Below are 24249 nucleotides of genomic sequence, written 5' to 3'. Positions count from 1 at the left end.
CTCAATACTTAAAAATGTTAATGCTGTTATAACAAAGCTGTTAAATTTCTATTCTTTATTTCTCAGTCTTGCCTTTCAGTGAGGCAGCTAAATAATTATCACTTTAACTTTTCAGTCACATTTCATGTTGTCTAGATGGAAAGTTTTGCCTTTTTTTCAATAAAGATTTTCTCAGAGGAACAGATTGATAGATTGGTAGTAGCAACATATCAGTAAACATGTGTGACTTTCATTAAGACTGAATCAAGAAACAAAACCACTTAATCTGTCCTGAATAGAGATAAAGGAACAAGTTGTCTCCTGTTTAATGATCTCTCAGCTAGTTTATGGCCATCTAATGAACTGGTCTATAAATACATCTTTAAACTTAATGCATTTCCATAAACGGCTCCATGAGTCACCAGGATATTAATGGATCTGGAGGAGAATTTCACAGGAATAGAAACCCTCATTTTGTGACATAGTTGGCAGGACCTTCATGTGTTTGAGCTGAAATCTTAATAATACAGCTCCATAACTACTGATGTAAATTTAATTCAGGTAATGTAAATATTTAAACCAGCAGGACAACTTTTCAAGTCTTTTGTTGATTGTACTAATGATACATTGACACTTGTATCTTATAAAGATCAGCTGAAGCCAGAAAATTAAAACCCCAGAAACATTTTCCCACATTATAACCACAAACTCTGATGTACGTTATTGTTGTGATAAACCAAGGGTCTGCAACCTGCGGCTCCAGAGCCTTGAGTGGCTCTTTGCATCATCTACATAGGGTCTTAATAACTCTAACTAAACCCACCATTTTTAATATAAATAAACCAACAAATGTGGGTTTAAGCTTATTTTTTTTTTATTCAAGACATGCATCTATTGAATTTCCACTAATGAATGACAGTAAAAGTGCCAGTAATGCTTTCTAAAATCTATTTTTCTTGCCAGTTTTTTACATAATTTTCCATCAATATCAACATTCCATAGAAGGAAATTTATTCAGCCTCTTTTAGTTTGATGTTTTTCTTTACTTAAAAACCTAAAAATAACAACATTACGCATCGCAGTGGCTGCTGTCCCAAGTTCGTTTTCCTTTGCCGCATGTTTCTTCTCTCTGCCCTCTTTCTGTTGCATTACTGTAAAATAAAGTCCACTAGTGCAAAAAAAGAAAAATCAGTTATTAAAAAATACACAACTAAAAATAGGAATAAATAGATGGTTCTTTTTTTAAAAGACATTTTTATTGTAGATGTCCAACACAATGTCCGTTTTCTTTATTGAAAAGGTCAAGTAACATTTGCAGCCTGAAATGTGTTTAATTAGCTGGACTGAGGGTAAAATTGGCTCTTTGGATGGTGAAGAGGTTGCAGTGTGGCATTTCCATTCATCGCCTTTGTGATTCACTGCTTGTCTCTAAGTTGGCACATCTACATAAATACAACTTATTCTTTTTTGCCCACTGTCTTTCACATAAAACTCAAACTCAGTAAGACTGGATGGAGGATGTCTCTAAACATCAGTTTTTGACACCAGTTCTCAAGTTAATTTCAGTCTAGACTTTGACTGGACCGTTCTAACTCATAGATACTCGTCTGTCTAAACCAGTAGCAGCTCCTCCAGAGTTAGCATGGGCCTTTTGGCTGGTTCTCTGATTGATACTCTCCTTGCTTGGTCTGTCAGTGTAGAGGGCCAGCCATGTCTTGTCTTTTCCTTATGACTAATTATGAATTAAATTGTCTTATCCCTAATCTTTGCTTTAAATCTCTTCTCACCCTTTCCCCAAACCTATCTGCTGCAGTCTTCACGTTGGTGTTTGTTCATTAATGTTTCTCAACAAACCTTTGCTCAACTACCAAGTAGAGGACTTTAAAGGACTGTTCTCTGCATTGTTCTTTTATTTAAATAGAGTTATCAGAGTAAAGGGGTTCAATTTAAATGCACACCACACTTTTCAGTTGCTCGTGTTCAAAACTGTTACAAAAAACATGGAGAACTGTCACACTTTTTCTTCATTTCTTTTAGTGGTTCCAGGAGCAGCCACCGTCATCATTATGGTCTGTGTGGGCTTCCTGGTTGTCATGGTGATCCTCGGTGTCTTCCGAATTCGCTCGATCCATCGTCGAGGTGAAGGCTCCAGGGGCGGGGCTAAAGAGGGCAGCAACCAATGGGACGACTCGGCGCTCACCATCATTGTCAACCCAATGGAGGTAGAGATAATTTCCCGATGATTGATGTCAGGATAAATCGATTTATTTTTTCCTTTATCCACTCCGCCCTCCTGTTTTCTCCCAGTCCTACGAATCCCGTATGGGCATTTCTGCCGACACGGAGGGCGATGGAGAGGAGGAGGAAGAAGAGGCAGCGGAGTCACCTGACGACGCAAGCGACGACCAGCGGATCATCATCAAGAAGGAGGGCAGAGACGGAAACGCCCGCCGCTACTGAGCTGTATCTCTCCATAAATCAGCTCCCCAGTCACACACTCCGACACTTTTAATATCAAACTGACGCCACTAGTATAAGGAATGTATGCTTACAAACACTTCGCACAACACAATCACCGTAATACTCTCGACGCTCAAACGCCATATGTGACCTATAGCCGACAACAGGCTGCTGTTCTCCACTTAAATTTTCAATGGCACAATGTGTACAGTTAATGTAATTTACCCGCCTAAACAAACCCCTCCACCAGAATCGTTTGTGGTGCACTCGTTCTAAAGCAGAAATTGGTGTCTGTATAGTGTAACGCTGGTTGAAAGGGACTGTTTAATCATCAAGAAAAATATTGATTGTATTCTATACTTTGTTAATGAGAAGAATGAAGCAAAATGTCAGCTGCAACAAGGTTTTGAGTCGAACCTTAAGCAAAGACACAATCCTTGATCCCGACACGTCTTTGAGCCTCTTTGGTAGACTCAGAAAGTCTGTGCACAAGCTCTCCTCTCCCTCTCTGCCACAGACTGAAGGCAGTGAGATTAGACGCTCTCAGCTATTCAAAAGAAACTCCTCAATGTCCTTGCAATTTCATTTCCATTTATGTAATAAAGAGGATCTCTAAGGTGCACACACCCCTGTTAAAATACATTTCAAAACTTTTTCTACCACCAAAGACATTTGAGCTGTGAAATTCAACTGAAAAACAAACAAGAAAGATGCAATAATCTCACTGCATAACTCCGGTTCCTGGTATCTAACATATTCTAGAAGCGTCTTTTAATTTCAGCATTCAGTTCTTAGTTTATCAGTGAAGTGCTTTCTGTGATTCTGAGAAATAAAATCCGTCTTGATCTTCAGCTTTTCATCAGACACATGAAGATTTTGGGTCAGAGATTACTGCCATTTGGAAGAGTTTTAAAGAAATTATCAGATGAAAATCCCACAGCATTATGCTGCCTCCACTTGAGGTGGGTGGAGTACTCATAAATACTCAAGTAAGAGTAGCACTACTTCAACATATTAACTCCAGTAAAAGTAAAAAGGCAGCAAGAAGCTACTCAAGAGTAAAGAAGTATTTGGTAAAAATGCTGCTCAAGTACAGAGTATCATTTTTGCATTTAATATCTAAAAATTACATCAGCAAATGGACCAAAATATAAAGTTATGTGGAAATTTGGGTATTTTAAAGATCAAAATGAAAATAATTCATATGAATATGATTACAAAATGACAAAATCAGTTAAAATTTATGTAATTGAATATAAACTTTAAGAAAAACTGCAGTTCTGTGTCTGGTGAATTTTTGGTTGAAGTTACTCACATTGGGTAGAGTATCCAAACATTTTACTCAAGTAAGAGTAAAGAATAGAGCATAGTAAAATACTCCTAAAAGTAATTTTTTTCCAAAAGGTTACTCAAGCAAATGTAACTAGTTACTACCCAACTCTGGCCACCAATGAAATGCTTTATAAAATACGAACTGTGGCTGTAACTAAGAGATAAAAACATCATTCTATTTTTGATTTATTTCTGGTTAATTAGATCCACTGTAATTGAGGACATGTGCATTAAAACCTGAAATTGAAGCAAAAAACATGTGTTTGTTTCATGGTGTAGGGATAAAACCATATTACTGTGGCTTTGTTGAATTTACAGAATAAATGTCACAGTAGAGGTGAAGAATAATCTGAACTATTATGTTTTTAGGAGGGGATCTTCACCTTTGAGATCCAGTGTAAGACTGGTTTACTTTGCAGTATTCTGTATTGATCTCCTGATAACCAACCGCAGACCTCAACGTCCAACACAAGCGCTTCTGCTGCAATACTCCAAAATAAAAGCCCCTAGCTCAAAAATTGACGTCGTCAAAGTTTCAGCTTCAAACTGGAGTCTTTGCAGCACTGCAGCTTGTGCCACAAAATAAGAAAACAGCACCTTGACCTCTCTGACCTCCCTATAAATGACTCTCATGTCACTGTTTCACTCACTACACTGTACTGCAAACACACACAAACACACACAAGCACCATCCATGACCCCTGCTGTTTCCAGAATGTCCGCTCAGCTTGGGCAGTTTTGATTGTATTGATTGTAATGAATTTTTCTGTACATACAACAATGACTATTGCGATATTATTGTTATTGCTGTTGTTCTTATCAATGCATTCACTCTTTCTCTTTTACTGCACATTTCTGAGAGGGAGCAGATTATGATTTATTTTTCCATTTAAGGAGTCACCTTTCCAGAATCAGAAAATAGTATAATGATGATAGCTATAATAAAGAGTAGTGTTAGTGATAAGGATGATCATCTTTGGCTTGATGAGTGTATCCTAATTTGTGTGTAATATTGTTGTAATTTAAGAATTTGCATCACCAAAAAAAAAAGGAGGGCACATTGTTGTGATATTTCAATATGTCTTGCTCATTTTCTTTCATCAGGGGATTTTATTTTTTGTCCACATTTAAAAATAAATAGATTTTTTTGTGTGTGTGTTGCTTTTGTTATTTTTCTGTTTCCTTCCATCTGTCATCTTTGGTTCAGTGAATGTACAACTGTGTGCTTCTCCTCACCTTCCCCTCCCTCCCAGCCTTCCTCCCCTCACCTCTTCCTCCGTGTCTCTTGCTGTCTGTCTGTGTAGCCTATTAATGTGCAGTGCTATAAGGCTCTCAGTGAAAAAAAAATATATATAAGGCCTGTTGTTTTCGAGTGTCACGTTAAGAAGGAATAAAAATTGCATTGGTTAAAAACTTATATTATTACTATGTTACTATTTGAACATTACCTGTAATTAATGATATAATGCCAAAATGGATTATGCTGAGTAATTGTTATTGAAAAGTGTCAGAAAACATTGCAAAATTCATAATAAAAACACTATATGACGTCTTCATGAGAAAGTTTTACTTTTTTATTTAAGGAGGGTCTAAAAATAACAATAGAGGAATGTTTCAAAAGGCAACGTTGAAGTAAATCCTAGTTTGTTGCTTTAAAGTAAAAATGTTTAAAGCTGCAGTGTTTAACTTTAATTAAAAGAAGTATTGTACATATTTGTTATGTTATAACAGAATGGTATGAGACAGATAATCTATGAAAAGGTTGATTTCCCTGAGCTGCTACTGGTCTGTCATGTCTTAGTGCTGACAATCATCCTAGCGAATGTGCTAATGGCGGAAAACTGTTCGTCTGTCATCATTGGTGGCTACAGTAGAATAACGAGAAAGGAAGCTGGAGGGACGATTAGCAGCGCACACATGTGGATGATTGACTACGCTAAGACTATCATTTACTGTTTCCAGTTACTGGGAGAAGGCAGAGGAGCTGTATTTTTTTTCCCACAGATTATCTGTCTCATACTGTCACAACATGGTGACAGTTTCAAGAAATATATAAAAAATATATATATATTGTCTATAAAAGTTGCTGCTGCAGCTTTAAGGGGAATGAATAATTATGTAAGGCAATATAAAATGAATACTTAGTTAATTGAGCTCCGAATATTTCAGTAATGTAACACTATACACCTGCTTTAGTCATACCTTCAAACAATTTCAAATAACCCATGACATGTAGACTGTTTGAATCCATTATGCTGCAATCCCGGATTCCAGATTTATCACAGCCTCGGCCTTTTTCATTTTTGGCATCTCGTGCTTCCTTACACTCAAAGGTAGATTTGTCATGGAAGATCCAGTCTTCCTGTCCATCTGGAATAACTTTACGCCCATGCAGACAACCTGTTAGTATTTTGACACTGAGTTGATATATAACTTCCTTTTTGCATGTTAGTTTTACATTCCTTGGATTCAGTTTGTGTTGAAAAATAATGGTCTTGTAATATTTTCCCAAGCTTAACAGATCTCTGCAGCATTTTGTCTGAGGATCTGGAAGTCATGTACATTTTACAGCAGTTTGAAGCTTTGACCTATAAACAAAACCATTTTATTAAACTTTGTGAATATTTTATTCAACAGAATAAAATAAAACAGCATTCACTTTATTGAGGAAATTGCTTTTTTATTTACAAGATCCAAATTGTACATTAAAACCATTAGTGACATAAAATAGTAATAATATACATAACATGCAAAAACAACAAAAACATAGATGGATAGAGAGTGTGTTTATTTTTTAATTTACAATAAATGGAGTGTCCTAAAGATAAATGATATAAATATAAATTGAATATATTATTATTATGTAAAACTATATATGAGTGCATCTATCTATCTATCTATCTATCTATCTATCTATCTATCTATCTATCTGTCTGTCTGTCTGTCTGTCTGTCTGTCTGTCTGTCTGTCTGTCTATCTATCTGTCTGTCTGTCTGTCTGTCTGTCTGTCTGTCTGTCTGTCTATCTATCTATCTATCTATCTGTCTGTCTGTCTGTCTGTCCGTCTGTCTATCTATCTAAAATGTTTTCTTTGTTACTGAGTTTTATACTATCTAATGACACTACATGTGTTTTTATATCATGCTGGTTTCAGGACTTTGTTCCGTTCCCCGCATATTTTACGTAAACTTACGTTATTTTTCCTCTCTGACACCATTCTACGTAAAACGTTTGAAGAATACGCACCTGCGTTACGTCGCTAGTCTCTCTCCAGGCGCTCGGTCAATGGCTTTGCGGGTCATGGAGGAGGAAGGTAAATAAAGAAGGGGCACCGAGAGCACGCAGCAGCAGTCGTTGCCTGACGGTTGCTGGAGGATTTTCCTCTTTTATCGGCGTGTAAGCAAGAGACGGACAGGACGTGGAGCGACATCCCGCAGCGGAGCTACTTTCGTTGGGCTTCATCCGGAGCTGTCGGCGGTGAGATGAACAACACGCTACCCGTCTGCTTGCACTCCTCCTCGGGGTGAACACCGCAGGAATGATCGATTCTCTTGGCCCTCTGTAGCTAGCTTGTTAGCAAAGCACAAGCGGCCTGTTATAGTTCATATCTTTTATTTTTTGTTGTGTTATTAGCTGCATGTTGGGTAAATAATGGGATAAACATGAGTATCAAATCTAATGTTGCTGTTTGTAGCTACAGTTAGCTTCAGGTAGCAACACTTTAACGTTCCTGAACGCTGCTAGGTGTGCACAGTTCAACATTTTCTGGGTCTTTTACGTAGATTGCGTGTAAAAGTAGGCTGTGTATAACAAAAACTGAGTGCTGTGTGTAAACAGGTGTCACAGTGGCCTATCTGTGATAATGTGAGCATTAATATCTTTGTCTAATCCTCTTACTTTGACCCTAATCATAATGCAGCAGCTGTGTGAATCGGTTAGAAAACTGCACTCTACAATGAATTGTCCACCTACAAAGCAATACTCTGGTGGTTTTAGTCGAGAGAAAGAAAAAAGGTTTCACTTTTATGGAATAGAAAGGGAATTAAATGACACTTCCACACATTTCATTATGGAAATTGTAGCTCAGTTGTGTCCCTAGATAGGTTAGGGATTTGGAGTAGGTCAGGATGTGACACATTTCTGTCATCTGTTTAGCCATAAACTTATCTAAACTGTAACATACATTTTATACATATTCATTTGCTACAAAGTGTGGCCTGAGGGCCACACTTTTTATTTGTAATAAGGGTAGAATTACAGCCAACAAAATTTTCTTACAACAGCACAAAGGATTTGTCATTTTATTATAACTAGAACCATGTCTGTGCTCAGACTTTTGCTGAAAAGGCAACTTTATTGCATCCAAATCAGCTTTAATCTAATTTATTAAACTTGGTTAAATAAATAAGCATTTTGACAGAAAGTGACCGAAATCCTGTATACATTTTTTCAAGCCAAATTTTTTTTGAAAACTAGATGCATTTCTTTTAATACAGCAAACATGTAAAATCCTGTTTAAATTTTGGCCAGTAAGTACTTTTGACTCTACGATTTTGGCCCATGTGACAAAATGTTTGGATTAACTGTTTGAGTTATAAAACTAGAAATGCACTGCTGATTTCTAATTTCTCTAAGAACTGTAATATAATAGAAATACTAAAAAAATAAAATCAAATATTCTTGCTATGAATGATCACTCATTACTTATTTTACCAGGGAGATGTGAAATCACACCATATGTCAGAAAGCAGTCGCTATGTAAGACCAGACGTTTACATAAATTAGCATTTTATATTAGCCATTAGCTTAGTAGAAATGTAGAACCTAACTTGGCCTGTCGCAACAAGTCAATTAATCGCATAATAAATTGGAAATAAAATGTCAATAATTTCAATTTGCATAATTTGTCATTTTTCTCTTCTCTCTTTCTGTCAAAAACTGGATAACAAAAGTCAGTCTGGTGCTTTGGTTACAACTTGTTTTATTTTGAAGGACAATTTTGTTTACAGAAACTTAATAATTCATAATTTGTTGTTTCTGTTGTTTATTTATTTTGGATATTTAAAATATCCCCCTGTGTTAAATGTTCTTTAGAATTTAAATAAGAATGAGTTCTTGCATTATTATGCCATTACTTGAAAATTGTCTCAAAACAGCATTATCATTTATTGCAATAACTTCAAACAGCACTAATTCGCTGTGCTACGTTTGACCTTCCTGTTTTTCTGTCTTGTAACCCAAATGAACTGTTGCCATGGTAACAGAAAGTACATGTTGCTTTTAAAGGTCTTTTTAAACCTCTTTTGCTTAATTTAGTTTTATTTAAAGACAGGTCACTGACATTCACTCGATAACAGCACAGAGTGGTTTGGTTATTTGTTTCTTTAAGAATCCCATTTAGTTTCTACCATGGTAGAAACGATTCCTCCCAGGGTCCACAACACAAACATTACATTGGAGTCATGCTTTTACAAACCTTACACAAAAAAGAGCTAATAAAATACAATAAGACACAAACAAAACCAAAGCACAAAATTCAAATTCAACCCACTCAACAATTTTAGCATTTCTCAGATATTACAAAAGGACATGATGAAATATCTTAAAACACACAAACAAAATTAAAACACAAGATTAAAAACAAACAATAGCAATCTTCACTGTTATTTTTGCCAATTTAAATAATCAGCTGATGATATTGTGCTTTTGCTGATCAAAAAGAAAACCCAGAATCATTTGTCTAAAATGTACCAGATTTTGATAACAGGTGATTTCTTGGTGCATCTCTATTGGACAAAGTTTTTACTATCAAATGCTATCAGTCATTGTTGTTTTCATAAATGCTATGTTTTTTTCCTAAATGTAGAGATTACAGTGGCATTAAAAGCTCAAAATGATGTGACAGTAGCTGAAACATGCAGCCAGTGCCTGCCGGGCCTCCGTGTCCTCATTATTAATGGCTCACAGAAGGCCAGAGAATGTCGTGTAAAACAGCAGATGGGCTTTGAATTAGTTGATGTGACAAGAGCCTCCAGATTTGGCTTCGCCTGCTCTGACCGCTGTGAAAAACATTACTTTACTTAACTTCTTCCTGAGAAACATTAATGATGAAAAAGTGCAAAAAGGATAGCTCATCCCTCAACAAGCTGCATTTCTCAACGCTGCATTTTAATGGTGGCCATGCAGACTGTAGAGATGCTCCATTCAGTCAGACGTAGATCAAAATTAGATAGATTAAGTAACATACACAAAATCATATATACTGCTCAAAAAAATAAAGGGAACACTTTAAGTGTTAAACACCTGTTTAAGTGTTCCCTTTATTTTTTTGAGCAGTGTATTTTTTAAACGTAACCAAGCAGCATAGACCTTGAGTTGGACTCTAATAAAACATAGAAAACAAGAACTTAATTGCAATAATAGAAAGTTTTTTTTCCATTTATTATTGCAGGATTTCCCCCAGAAAACTTGCTAAGCCCAGTGTTTGGGGTGCTAGCGCAGTCATCCAGCCGGCCGCCATGTTTTTGAGTTAAAAAACGTTTAAAGTTGACAGGAAATTTGAAAATATTACTTGATAGTTATGCATTTTTGGAAGAGAGGAAGATTAATGCCTAAACACCAACTATAAAGTCTTAAAAAACGCAATAATAATAATAAACAAACTAAGATAAATTAACAATGCTAAGCCTGGTGGGGGCACAAATAAATCCTGGTGGCCTGCCAGGCTTATAATACACTGAAGGAAACCCTGCATTGTGTAGGGTATGAATACTTTCCAACATGACATTACTTTAATAAAATATGAATAGAAACAGTTGTTTTTTTGTTGTATTATATTTGATTCTCCTGTTGTATTTGTTTTCTATTGAGATATTTCTATCTAATTTCTTATTAAAATCAAAGTTGTTATTGGTTGATTGATGATGTATTTCTAAACCTGCTTGGGGTTTGAATAGTTTTGGGAAAATGATGCAGATTAAATCTGCTGGGGCAAACATCAACCATGTGTTAAATGTCTGTAAATTAAACTTTATTAGCAGTAAAAACATTTATATTTTATCTCTTATGTGGTCCAGGTAAAATTATCCAAATTCTCTCTCTAGCTTTTAGGGGATTTGGCTAGCGTTGCCTCATCCTTGTGTTGCCATGGCGATGCGGGAGCTGGTGGAGGCAGAATGCGGGGGAGCCAATCCCCTCATGAAGTTGACCGGTCACATGACCAAGGAAGAAGGGGCATGGCGGCACCGCTCGACACCCACCGTGAGTTTTCTATGGTTTTGTCATTTGATCACAAATGACAAAAACATTTGTGGTGGTTTTGTCATTTGAAGCTTGACAAAAGCTTAATTTAAATCCACCACATTTGGTTTTTATTGTAACACACATTTTCTTTTCTCTCAGATTGCCCCCACTCCTATTGAGATTGCAACAGAGGAAGAGGTCAGTGTTGATTTCTTTTTTTTTATTTTCCCCCAATGGACGATTAATTTCACATCTTTTTGTTTATATATTCTTGGCTTCTTGTCTACTTTGTCCTTCAGCTTGTGAATGAGTTCCTGCAGGCTCCCCCTCGACCCGCACACACATTTGACATGGGTCAGCTCTTAGAGGAAATGCAGCAGATTGACCAGCAGAGCTACAGACAAGCTCCACAGAGAGGTACTAAACCACGTCAGGTTATTCCTAAGGCTGGACAATAAATCAATGTCAAGTGATGTCACATTTCCATGAACTTTGTTACTGACAGCCATCTTGGCAGGCAGTTGCTATGGAGTTGCTATGACAACAGCTTAGAACAAGCTCTTGCCTCTTTGCTATCTAACTTGTAAACAATAGAAGTAGATTATAATTACTTGAATACTCTACTCACCTCTGTAATACCAAGATAAATATCAGTGCTGTATTACTGCCGAACTAACAAAATTAGCTTAGCTAATGTAGCATTTATCTGCAAGACGGACATTTAGCTTACGCATTACTACATGTTACCAGCCCATATTACCAAATGTACTTACTCTACCAGTCACCAGAACCTTGTTATTCGCATTAAGTGTTAGTACATCCTTTATAAATCTGTTTAAACACCGATTGTATTCGGTCATAGATTTAAAGCCCCTTCATGGTGTTCACTAGGTGGTAAACTAGACCGTAATATGAGATGGGAGGCAGCTTGTTGGCATCATCTTACATATTTTTCTTCTCTGTCTCGTTCAGGTTGATCCTGAAAGCAGCGACTTTGTTCATGTATCTTTCTCTTGCACATTGGTCAAGAGTGCCCATATATTTTCTTTTTGTTGGTCTCTAAGCCATGGCTATGCTATGCACTGAGCTGCGTTTGTCTACTAAGATGGTGCAGATCACCTCCAGTTTAGACTTGTGGAAACTATGTATGACAATATATATTGCGATAGAGATGTGATCAATATCAGTAGATAATACATCTAATAGAAAATTTAGTAATTTCACTGAAATTGACCCAGAATAGCACAGCATTCTTGAGGGAGAGGAAAGGCTTTAGCAACTTCTCATGACTAGCTAAGCAAAGTTGGTGGCACCAACTAACTCACTCACTCTTCGGTTACCTAGCAACAACTTGCTGAGTAACAAGAAGTTTCAAATCCCCACAACCCACAACTTCGGTTACCTAGCAACAACCTTCTGGGTAACTGCGCAGCAGCAGTTTAAAGTTTTGCCATCATGCCTAATAACTGCTTAAAAATAAAAAACAATGGCTTTAAGTGAAAAATCTGGATAAAACTGGAGGTTATGCCACCAGTTTGGCAATACTTCAGATATTTCAAACAAAAAACCTAATCAATAATTATCAATATTGACTAATATCAAACATTTATATTGTGATTATTTTTCAGCCATATTGTCTAGCCCTGGTTATTTCTATAGGTACGGTATGAAGTTAGTTCAAGCCTCTTTGAGAAGTTTAAGTGTTTTTTTTCTCCCTCATAGCACCAGATGTGGCAGCGTTGGCCCTCTCAGGCGACTGGGCTGCAGAGTTCGTCTCCGGCTCGGACTCTGCTGCTACAAATGCTCTTGGTGAAGCAGCAGATGCTGATTGGACGAGAGAATTTATCGCTGAGGCTGCAGGTAATCCGAGTTTGTCTCACTCAGGGTTCTCATGCAACGCTGGATGTGCAATCCAGATTTCTGTGTTGTCATCGGTTTGCCATATGTCTTCTGTTTTTAATTGGAGCGCAGTAATCAAATCAGGCACACGTTAACTTTCAAAACCTGAAGGTTTTCACATTCATCCAAATTGAAACCACAAACTTTGTGGATTTTATGGGGTTTTATGTTCTGCACTGGTAGAAAGTGTAGAATAATAATCAAGTGAAAGGAAACTGATTAATGTTTTTACAAATAAAAATCAGGAAACAAGCAGATGCTTGTATATTACACCCCTTCATTAAATTACATATTATGTATGTAACTTAATAAACTAAATAACTACCTTCATATGTGACACAATTAGTTTATGGAGTCCATCTGTGTGTAATTTAACCTGAATGAACAGCATCATGAAGACCGAGGAGCACATCAGACAGGACTGGGAGAAAGTTGTGGAGACGTTTAAGACTGTGGGAGTGTTATTCTGTCCAGAGAAATAAATCAAGTTGGCGATTAACTTCAGCCCAACAGTTTCTGCAGAAAACGGGGCCAGTTGTCAGTGAACGTATAGTGGTTTTTAACATAAATGTACATAATTAATCCTCATCTTTAACAGAAATAACGAATATATATTTTAGTTCTGAAAATAAAATCACACGTGGCATTCAAAAATAATAGAAACGTTACTTTGCATGAAAAAATAAAACATACCCCTCCAATGAAGGATGAGGCTTTGCTGATAAACAGTGAGGTTTAAAGGCAATAAAACTTTAGTTTCACTTGTATATGAACACAAAAAAACAGTATTAGCTAAAAGACTTTGCTCTTGTTTACAACTTTAAAATATTGTCTATAGTATAAAAAACAATAAAACAAACAAATGCACAGTTTTAGTTGCTCAATATTAAAAACATACTTATTTACAAATTAAACATACCTTGTGCCTCTGTCAAGGAGGCTGCTAATGAGAAGATACGTTTGATCAACTCTTTTGTTGTTGTTGTTGTTAAACTGTCGTTCGATGATACCGACATTAGAAATTGTATTTTCAAGATAAAAGCATCAAACCTAAAACCAGATTGTAATCATAGATTCTAAAAATAAAACAAAGTAAACTCGATGAGCTCTAAAAAAGGCGGTTAAAAACAAATAAGGAACTTAATTTGGGATTATATACAAATGCTTTTATACCACCTATGTGATGTATATGTGATTCAGACATGATGCTGTTTACTAGCGGCATGTTTGCCTGTTTCTGCTGCAGATCCCGGGCGCTGGGCGGAGGAGTATCTGGAGCAGTCTGAGGAGAAGCTGTGGCTCGGAGACCTTGGGGACAAGGAGACTGAATGGTGAGAGCAGGCTCTGCTTTGAGTCTATTCAGACAATAAATGGCTTTTCTAAATGGAAAGCTGCGATAAACCAGAGGAGAAGAGGAGCACAGAAAGACATTCAGAGCTAAGCCTTGAAACATTGATGTGTTGTCAGGTGAATGTGTCAATTGAAATTTCATTCCTCTAACTTTTAGCCTACTGTTTTTTCCTAAATATGTTCCTATTTGACAAACATCTTGCAAAAGGCAATTAAACACGAATAAAAGCTGCTTGGAGGATGTGAGCCTTGGTCTTCGTTGGCCTCATTTATCAAGCAACAATGCAGTTCTTTGTCTTCAGCCTGGGTTCATTTTAACCAGCTTTCATAACCGCAAGGAAATGAAACTCTCACTGAACCTCCAGCCCAAGTTATGTTGATGTTTTTTATATGTTTTCTTTTTTATCTGACAGGACGAAGGAGTATCAAGCTGGAGACGAGCTGAGGCAGACAGCCAATGAGCTTGTTTCTAAGGTCGATGACCCCAAGTTGCAAAATACAGAGGTGGGCAGCTTGTCTCTGTCCTCAATCTTTGAGATTGTCATTCTTTCTCCAACATCCGTCATCATACTCTTTCTCTATTTCTTTTGCATTTCGTTGTATGGATCTTTGTAACTGTGTCATAAGCATGATCAAGTTTTACTTTGCTTTGTTCAAGTCGTTGTAATGGCAAAAGCCTGACTCGTCAGAAATGGTAAACACATCTTTTGCTTGTTTATTTATTTTGTTTTGTTGTTGTGTAGTTCCTGCGATTCATTAGGCAGATTGGCGAGGGAAGTGTGACAGTGGAGAGCAGAACAGACAAACAGCTCAAAGATAAAGTTCAGGCCGAGGAGGCTCAGAACTGGGCCTCCAACCTCAACCAGGTATGAGTCACTTCCCACTGAGGAGGGAATGGTTTTAAACTGGGAACATATCAGGGGAGCAAATTGGTTCATTTTTGCACAGCGTAGGTTTTGTCTTGTGACTCATTGGTGTAATATTTTCCACAAATAAAGCCACAAGTCTCCCTGTAACAAGAATCTCAAGGCTGCACAGCTTTGGAGATTAAATTTGTTTTGTAGATAGAGGAGCTCTATGAATGTCTGCTTCATATCTTTGTTTTCTGTACATGTGCAGAAAAGCTCAGTTTGTTTCCCAGTTGACTCAATATTTCCTCTGTCCTTGGTTTTACTGCAGTTGCTGCATCGCCTCAGAGGCTTAAAAAGGAGACGTCTGATTTTGGGTTTCTGCTAAAGATCACAATAGTGTGTAGTACCACTCGTGCCAAGAAAACAAAATTATTAGCAAACCAGAAAAGGGGAAAATTACATTCAACATTAGGGGTGGGGGAAATCAATACACAGTGCAACATTTTAGCTTTCTACAATACGGCCCATAATTTGTAGGATGTCCTGGTTACTTTTTGAAACTTAGTGCTTGCTTTTCCATAACTTTCAGGTTTCATTAGGGAACTTTAAATGGTACCTAATATGAAAAAATTCACATTTGGAAATGAGCCGTTTCAAAAACCTCTCCATTCTTGAGTCACAATCAACAGGCACTGAGCCGTTACCTAGCAACCCAAGCGCAACGCCCAGCAGATTTGGTCAGCTGGTTTTGCTGCTATAGTTCAATGGCTGCTGGAAAAGACAAGTGTTTTGTTGTTGACTTACCGTCCAGAAACCACTTGCTGTTACTTCCAAAACACAAAGTTTAAAAACTTTAACTGAATTTACTCCTTTTTCTTTTACTTCCAGGTTGCTTTCTGGAGCTTTCTCTGAATTTACAGATTGTTTTCCAGAATTTTAGAGGTTACTTTCCAAAACCTATCTAGAAGTTACATATATTTTTGTTTTATTTTCCTGGAATCTGACATGGTACTTTTCACTGGTTACTGGAAAATTTAAGATACTTTAAGTAACATGTAAAGCATGGGCTGTGTTATGTACTGATACTTCATGTAAAATAGACCATTTTAGAAATCCTACTTGGAATCTGATATTTAGTTTTAAAAGTTCTCATTTATCATTTATTTACAGATCATCTTCATAAATTTGAATTTTACAATCACATTTTCTCCACACAAAGCAAGTTGGGATTTTTAGTGATGATTATCCAGCCATAAATTGGTTTTTATTCTATGCTTAGCGGCGTATTTTAAAAAAAACTTTGCATGAATCATGAATAATTCTGCATTAAAAAACTTGTAATTAATTAATTTATTCCCTGAAAGGCCTCTTGCAGTTCAAACTATAAATTTTTCTGCCTCATTAATTTCAACTCATAAAAAATAACCTGTAACCCTTAATGAACCAACTTTGACAAATATGTGTTGACAAAAATAGAGAACTTTAGTAAGAATTAAGTTTACTGGTCTTTTTAATTTACTGGGCTCAATAAGAAAATATGTCTTTAACTCAGTGCAAACTCTACAAATCATCTTTGTTATTACCATCTCAGATCATATTAGTTATTATCATTATATCAGTATTCTCTTATTATTTGTACTTTAAAGCTACATTTTGCTATTTCCATTAATACTGAACTTCAAAATAATGGTTTATATGTCAGTCCTGCTGTTGCTTTGACTGTGTACCATTTTCCATGACATAACTTAAATACATTTTTCCCATTTTTTTTAACCTTCCCTTAAAATCCTGGCATGCCATTCCTTCAATTAACAACTACCACTTGTTAATTAATTACCTATACTACTCAAACTTGATGCTTATTCCCCCCTGCTCTCCTCCCCAAAATATAAAAAACTTTGCCCACAAACTTCTTCCCGCCCCTCGAAACATGCACCTGTTTGCCCCTGCCTCCCCTCGTTGTCCTCATCGTAGTTCCTGGCGGAGACGGGGGGAGGGAGTCTTCCCTTGGAACCTGCAGAGACGAATCAAAGGATTGACAAAGTTAAAGCTAAACAAGCAGAGCAGTGGGCCAAAGTCGTCAGGCAGGTAGGACCTCTGTGGTCGTGGCAGCAGAAGGCTTATTTTATGAAATAATGGTTAATTTTAATTTAAGGACGCATTAAGCATTCAGTAACCTTGCTGTTAAATGCCTGTTAGATATTAGTTTATTAGAAAGATGCAAAAGAACAACTAGAAATGATTTCTTGTGTCCATCTTGCTTTCATCTTTGCTTCCTTTACATTCACCTCCCGGCTCTTTTCTGTCCCGTTTTTAAATGTCGCCATCCCTCGTTTCTGTAACAGTTTTCTTAGCCACAGCACCTGCAGACTCGTGCCACCTATTGTCGTTGCTCTTCGTTGCTATCCAGGTGTCAGAGGAGTCGGCTGAAGCCTGGGTGGACGAGTTCACCGCGTCGGGACCAGACTTCCAACAAGCCAAAGCTGCAGTGGAGGTACGGGAAGAATGTGAAAGTGGAAAAGCCGAACGGAAATCCAGTGGTTTAATTGGGAGGGAAGCTGTTGAAGGACACCGTCTTCTGATAGGTTGAGGATTTAAACCAAGAAAAAGATGAGGAAACCTTCCTCATCTTTCTAACAGAAAGAGAGTTTTGTTCATTTGTAATCGTTGTTTTTTCATTTTTAAACTGACAATTAATATAGATGCATTAAAATCATAATTTCCATATTGCAGGACATAATATTGATAAAGATCAAGCACTCTTTTAAATTTATTCTATTAATTTTATGTAGTATTTGGTTTGGAGGTTTCTTTTCCATCAAGAGTGAAGCTATGTCCACATTCTGGCCTTTAAAGGGTTAAAATTTCCAACATATTTTCTTATTAGTATGAATATTTTAGTCTAAACTAATTTTAGAAGATTAAAAATAGTCTTTAGGATCTTGAGTGTGAGGTTTTACTATGCAGAGAATGTATTGATGCTTCAAAGTCATTGTTGCTGTCAGTGATGAATCTCAAAGCCTAATAATTAAAAAATTAAAAAATCTTACAAATTTATTTTATGGAAATTATTATTTTTTTTTCCTTAAAGATGATGCCTGCTAGCAAGTTGAAACTAACAAAAATACAATTTATTTTTAAAATTTATATTTGTCAAAGGGGCAAAATATTTAATATGAATATTTTGAGCAAAATTCATTTAAAATATTGAAATGTTTAAAATATCTTAGCTGTTTTGAGAAATTTGACATGTTAGGATTTTAAATTTTTTAAAAGAAAGGAGGGTGAAAACTGGTTTCCATCTAGACTTCCTGTTATCTCCTGGGAGTCTTGGTTTCTCTCTCAGCCTCAGCAGCTGTGTTTCCTTTGACCAAATAATGGCACAATTTGACATTTCAAAAATAAATTAGCTTAATGGAAACGTGCCAATTTAAACAAAAAAACCAACTTGTTTTTGTAAAAAGTTTTGACGTTGGATAATGTTTTAATTTTTTTAAATTGAAATTGGTTTAGTTCACAAAACTACAATAGAAACTTTTTTTTCATGTCACACGAGCCACATAATCAACAATCCGATGTTACTGTTGGTGCAAACCATGAAGAAGACGATGACAGGATGAGGATGACGGCGCGGCGTGTTTTTTAATGACCTTTCACATAAACAAGCTTATTCACTTGTGATTTTGTTCACCGATTAGAAAAAGATTGGACTTTTGAGTTTCAGGCTTTACAGTCACCAATCAGGGTTGATATTCGTTCATCTCTTCCAGATGCATGACTCTAAAATCTTTGACTTGTTTCAAAACTCATTGAATGCGCCGATCTTTTTCGTTTAAAATTAGAAACTCAAACGTGTCTGATGTGAGCTAACGAGGCAGTAACTGTGTGTGTTGTTGATTTTGCCAGAGTGACGTTGATTTCTGGGAGAAGCTGCAGCAGGAGTGGGAGGAGATGGCAAAGAGAGATGCAGAAAGCCATCCCTGGTTGTCCGACTACGACCAGCTGCTCAGCTCTTCTTACGACAAGGTGACCAAGCTGCAATAAATCCCATTCATTTCTCTACCTGGACCATTTCTGAGTTTTCCTGGTTGTGTTTCTGACAGGGGTATCAGTTTGAGGAGGACAACCCCTGCTTGTCCCACCCAGACCCTTTCTCAGAAGGACTGAAGAGGATGGAGGCGGGCGACATCCCGGGAGCTGTGCGCTTCTTTGAAAGCGCCGTCCAGAAGGAACCAGACAACCAGCTGGTGAGACGGCAACAGCGGCCATGTTAAGCTATTTTATCCACAAGAAAATTTCTTACAAAATAATTTTTTTTACCTAATTTTACTCAAATGCAGATAAAATGATTAAGAATATTTTTGGTTATAGTTTTTTTCAGTTCTAAAAAAAACAAACCTATGTGGTCTAGAAAAGTGTAGAATTGGATTTGGTCATTTTCCAAATTTCCAAATCTAATTTTATGTTTCTGATTTAAAAACAAGGATCGCTTTGCTTTCGTTTATATTTGGATGAAAAGGAAATTTCTCTACTTTTGGTTTGTAACTCAAGGCGAAGGGAAAGGAGGATTGAAACTCCAATTTCTTTCATTTTTACATTTTTAAAAACACTTTAGTTTAAATAATCTGTATTTCTATAAAATATTCCAGCCTGACTACTTTTTAAGTTTAATAACATTCTGAGTGATATTAAATTAAGTTATTAATTAAGTTTAATAATACTGAGTGTTATTAAACTTAAGCTTAAACTTAAATATCCCCAAATCTGAAACCAACTTCCACATTTTGCTGTTTTAAATGATTTCAAAAATTTTCTCAGAAATATTTTGAAATCTGATTCTGGAAAAAAAAATAGAAATGTCACATTAGAAAATTTGTAGCAGCAATGTATAAGCAAAGGATGAGAAGTTAAAAAATTTATTTGTTTTATTGCAGGCTTGGCAATACCTGGGAACCTGCCAGGCAGAGAACGAGCAGGAATTTGCTGCCATCAGCGCCCTCCGCAGGTGAGACCTGGAAATTGCAGAACATAATTTTAAATTTAACCTCAACTGCAAAATTATGATTCAAAGTGGAAAACGATCAAAATTGACCAAGACGACTGCATTTAATTTTTATGCTTTTTCTTATAAGTAGACATTTTTTGTCTACTATATTGTTGTAAAATTAGAAACATGTAACATGTATTTTCTTGTTTTTAAGGAGTCTCTAACTGTTTAGCTTTAATCTAAACTGTTAAATTTAGATTAAGACTAGGTGATAAAATATATACTTGTAAAAATGATAAATACAAAGTAATAGGGAATTAATGTTTTTATATTTAAAATATAAGAACATTGCAGAGCATAAGATTGTTTTTTGACAAATAATACAGATAATGTGTAATACAGATAATGGCATCACATTATGCTTAAAATGGACATGTTGGTCCAAGAACATGGAAAAATATTGTTTTAGAAGTTGTGGCAAAAAAAGCTTTCTGGAAGAGCAATAATGGTCCTAAAAGGCAACTTTTGTCTGAGATTTCACTCTGCTCAGTTCTGCCTGTTTTAGGGCCTCTTGTCACTTTAAATCCAAATAAGCTGCAGCTGGCCACGCCCCCAACTCAACATTTACAAATAGCTGCAAACAGATACACAATTATACATCTGTACATCGTTGAAAAGCAGGGCAGTCTTTTCAGCAGTAAAACCAGCTGACCAAATATGTTAGAGCTCTTCTTGGGTTGCTAAGTGACGGACGGGTAAAGCTCTGCTGGGGTTGCTAGGTAACAGGCTAGGCTTGGTTGGGGTTACTAGATGAGGGCCTGTGGCTGCTAATTTGTAATTTGAAAAATTTACTTATTGAAAAAACAGCTGGGTATTTTTTAGACACTTGTGATGTTTTTAGAATCAGTTGAGACTCAAATTGAAGAAATATACAAAACTGTACAATTTGCATAGTAGGTCCCCTTCAAGATACCTTTTTCTTGTAGCCAGTCTTATGTTGATCCACATTTGTGGAGAGAGGTGTTTATGAAAAGGTCGGTCGCATGGGCTTGACTGACGACCTGTGAGAGTTTCTGTTAGTTGCATCTTTTAATGTAACTTTCCTCCCTTTGTTTTGCTGCTTTTCCTCAACAGATGTATAGAGCTGAAAAAGGACAACCTGACTGCGCTGATGGCGCTGGCTGTCAGTTTCACTAACGAGTCGCTGCACAGGCAGGCCTGTGAGACGTTACGCGACTGGCTGAAGCACAATCCAAAATACCAGTCTGTGTGGGAGCAGTCCGAGCAGGACCGTCAAAGAGACGGCGGTCAGGAAAGAGAAAAGGAGAAGGAGCGGTTCGGATCGCTGTTGCCAGAGTGAGTAATGAAGCCCGGCAGACGTTCAGCGCTCATGTTACAGAAGTGACTCTTTTGTTTATTCTCTTTTCTTCTTGTTTTCCTGCACAGATCGTTGTTCACCGATGTCCAGAATCTGTTCCTACGTGCAGCCAACTCTGACCCTTCCCAGGTGGACCCCCAGCTGCAGTGCGGTCTGGGAGTTTTGTTCAACCTGAGCGGAGAGTACGACAAGGCGGTGGACTGCTTCGGTGCTGCCCTTTCCGTTACTCCACAGGTCAGAGGTCAACACTGGGCTCCTAGCCATAGTATGTCTGTTTCCGAGCTCTCCATTATTCCATCACCTTCTTTTATTTTGTGGCACAATCAGGATTATCTGTTGTGGAACAAGCTGGGCGCCACGCTGGCCAATGGGAGCCGCTCAGAAGAGGCAGTGGCCGCCTACAGGAGAGCTCTGGAACTGCAGCCAGGTTTTGTCCGCAGTCGCTACAACTTGGGAATCAGCTGCGTAAACTTGGGGGCGCACAGGTGAGGAAATGTCTAATTAGGAAATAATATTATAAGGCACATTCATTTTTTGAAAATTTTAAATTGGGGGATAAGAAATTGGTATCTAAGGCATAAAACTTATCTGTCTTCAGTAGTCTTTGCAATTAACCCTCTAAAGTTGAGTTTTACTTTATTGAAATAAATACATAGACTTTATATGATGTGAAATAATTACAGTAAATCATAAGTAGGCTAATTGTAGTTATTACCCTACTCATTCAGGGTCTGTGTAAAATTTGAAACGTAATAACTACAGTTTTTCTAATTGAAGACTAATAATTTTATTAATTTTAATAGGTTTCTTATGGAAGACTGATATTGTCAAATAACAATGAAAATTAAATAAATACCTACTTATTTAACTATAAATAAATAAATTCAAATAAAAAATACAGAAACTTTGAACTATCAGCATTTGGATGGTTGATACTTTCACTTCGCACTGTATCGATAATAAGTCTGGACAATAAATCAATAATATATATTGCTATATAGACAGGATCAATATCAGTAGATCATTCAAATTCAAAATTACTTTATTGATCTCTAAGGGAAATTAAATTAAATCTTTAATCAAATTTGTCTAATAGAATATTCAATAATTTCACCGAATTCTGATCCAGAACTGCGCAGCATTCTGGGAGATGTAGGCAGAGAAAAGGCTTTAGCTGCTCAACCTCTCAAGGCAAGCCAAGCAAGGTTCAGGGTGTCGACTAACTCACTCACTCTTTGGTTACCTAGCAACTCACTCGCTCTATGGTCGCCTAGCAACAGCCTGTTGAGTAACTGGCACAGTAGCAATTTCAGGTTTTGTCACCGTGCCTCTTAACTGCTTGAACGATGTGGAGTGAAAACTGTGGATAAAACAGGAAAAGGTCACTCCACCACTTTGGCTGGATTTCACATACTTAAAACAAAAAAACAAATCAATAATTATCAATATTTACTGATATGAAAGCCTTGTATTGTGATGCGTTTTTCAGCCATGTTGTCCAGCCCAAATTTGTAGCAAAACGGTAATATGCAAAATCTAAGAATTATGGTCTGTGTAGATTCTTATAAAGTTGTAGACTTTTCTTATATGTGCATATAAATAATTTGCCCACAGAGAGGCTGTGGAGCACTTCCTGGAAGCGCTGTCTCTCCAGCGGCAGGCTGCAGGAGACGGAGCGAGAGCTGCGAGGGGACCCGGAGGCGCAGCAGCCACGGTGATGTCCGACAACATCTGGTCCACGCTACGGATGGCTCTCAGCATGATGGGAGAAAGCTCTTTGTACGCTGCGGCTGACCGCAGAGACTTGGACACGTTGCTGGCTCATTTCAGCCAGAGAGAAGTGGAGGGTGGAAGTGAATGAGGACTAGCTTTCATCGAGTGTGAATGTGCTCGGAATGGAGGTCGATGTTTGGGGGGAATCGGAGCAGTTAATAGTCGGATATAAATGGCAGACGCGGACACTGTGACGTTGGAGATGCTAGATGTTCATGTGTGTTTTAAACAAGTACTACAATGCAGTATCACTCTCCAGCTGGAGAAAAGCAACCAGCAGTTGTTCAGTCAAGCTGCTGCTGAGTTTCAGATATTTGCTAGTCCTCATATTGTTGTTCTAGCAAATGAGTTAAAAAGGTTCCCTTTTATTTACTTGAAGTTTTGATGAATAAAGTAAACAACAAGCATGTTGATGATTTGCATCTTCTGTAGCGAGTAATGTTAGGTTGGTTTGTGTCATGACACTCAGTACTCTCCCAGTCTTCATTACCTACAAGTACTTTTTAGGATTTAGGTGACTAAAGGTACAGTGCTGCTGTAATAATACCACGAGTTCTGCTTTTCACCCAGAAGAGCTCTGAAGACAGGAGGTTGATACAGTTCAGGAGAAGAAACACAAGTCAAAAAGTGCTGCAGCTTTGTTTTAATATCATGTACATTCTTAGTGACCATTGATCTGCCAGGACAGTGAACTGGCAACCAGCAGGACTGTTATTGCTATGATCAAGTGTGTGCGTCTCTTCATTGTGATTAACTGGGTAACATTTAAAACACGTCATGAGAATGATTGTTATGGCTCCCCTCTGTTTTGCTCTTTTTTTGTAATGCTCTTAAACTAATTTTGCTTCATTGTAAAATACTCCTGTATGCCATACTGTGTATTGTAACATAATTGATGCACTATGATTGTTTTCAGGCTACTTGAAGCCTGATTGCAATCTTTAATATAATATCCAGCAATAAAGCTTTGATTCCAAACATGAGATCACAAGAAAGGT

At 37.1% G+C, this 24249-nt stretch overlaps 2 protein-coding genes across 5 annotated transcripts in view; both read left to right on the top strand.

Moving 5' to 3' along the window:
- The window catches only part of clstn3 (calsyntenin 3), a 38775-nt gene extending 33450 nt beyond the window's left edge, over positions 1 to 5325 (top strand). For both annotated transcript variants that reach the window (XM_028012065.1, XM_028012066.1), the window contains 2 exons: positions 2017 to 2201; positions 2287 to 5325. In XM_028012065.1, the coding sequence (XP_027867866.1) occupies positions 2017 to 2201; positions 2287 to 2439 (338 nt within the window). In that variant the 3' untranslated portion in view covers positions 2440 to 5325. The remainder of the gene's footprint in view (positions 1 to 2016; positions 2202 to 2286) is intronic.
- Positions 5326 to 7018: 1693 nt separating this feature from the next.
- On the top strand, positions 7019 to 24234 carry pex5 (peroxisomal biogenesis factor 5). Of its 3 annotated transcripts, XM_028012850.1 has the most exons (17): positions 7019 to 7248; positions 10875 to 11031; positions 11173 to 11211; positions 11313 to 11430; positions 12736 to 12873; positions 14159 to 14243; positions 14676 to 14766; positions 15006 to 15128; positions 17088 to 17201; positions 17524 to 17607; positions 19020 to 19139; positions 19217 to 19360; positions 20048 to 20118; positions 21235 to 21456; positions 21547 to 21712; positions 21806 to 21963; positions 23093 to 24234. In XM_028012850.1, exons 2-17 carry the CDS (start codon positions 10918 to 10920, stop codon positions 23337 to 23339), a joined length of 2034 nt encoding a protein of 677 aa, XP_027868651.1. In that variant the 5' UTR covers positions 7019 to 7248; positions 10875 to 10917; the 3' UTR covers positions 23340 to 24234. The 3 variants fall into 3 exon arrangements, with proteins under 3 accessions (XP_027868651.1, XP_027868652.1, XP_027868653.1); XM_028012851.1 differs by lacking the exon at positions 17088 to 17201; XM_028012852.1 differs by lacking the exons at positions 15006 to 15128; positions 17088 to 17201.
- Positions 24235 to 24249: the final 15 nt, after the last annotated feature.

The sequence above is a fragment of the Xiphophorus couchianus genome, chromosome 3 (genome assembly GCF_001444195.1).
Source record: "Xiphophorus couchianus chromosome 3, X_couchianus-1.0, whole genome shotgun sequence".
In the NCBI taxonomy this organism is placed as follows: Eukaryota; Metazoa; Chordata; class Actinopteri; order Cyprinodontiformes; family Poeciliidae; genus Xiphophorus; species Xiphophorus couchianus.
The sequence above is the reverse complement of the archived record's forward strand: the minus strand, read 5'-3'. Positions and strand labels throughout refer to the sequence as shown.

Excerpts from the sequence above, each read along its gene's own strand:
- pex5 (XM_028012850.1), top strand. The coding sequence starts at position 10,918 with ATGGCGATGCGGGAGCTGGTGGAGGCAGAATGCGGGGGAGCCAATCCC. Across the intron at positions 15,129-17,087 it reads GGGCCTCCAACCTCAACCAG|TTCCTGGCGGAGACGGGGGG; the intron begins GTATGAGTCACT and ends TCCTCATCGTAG. Across the intron at positions 17,608-19,019 it reads AAGCCAAAGCTGCAGTGGAG|AGTGACGTTGATTTCTGGGA; the intron begins GTACGGGAAGAA and ends TGATTTTGCCAG.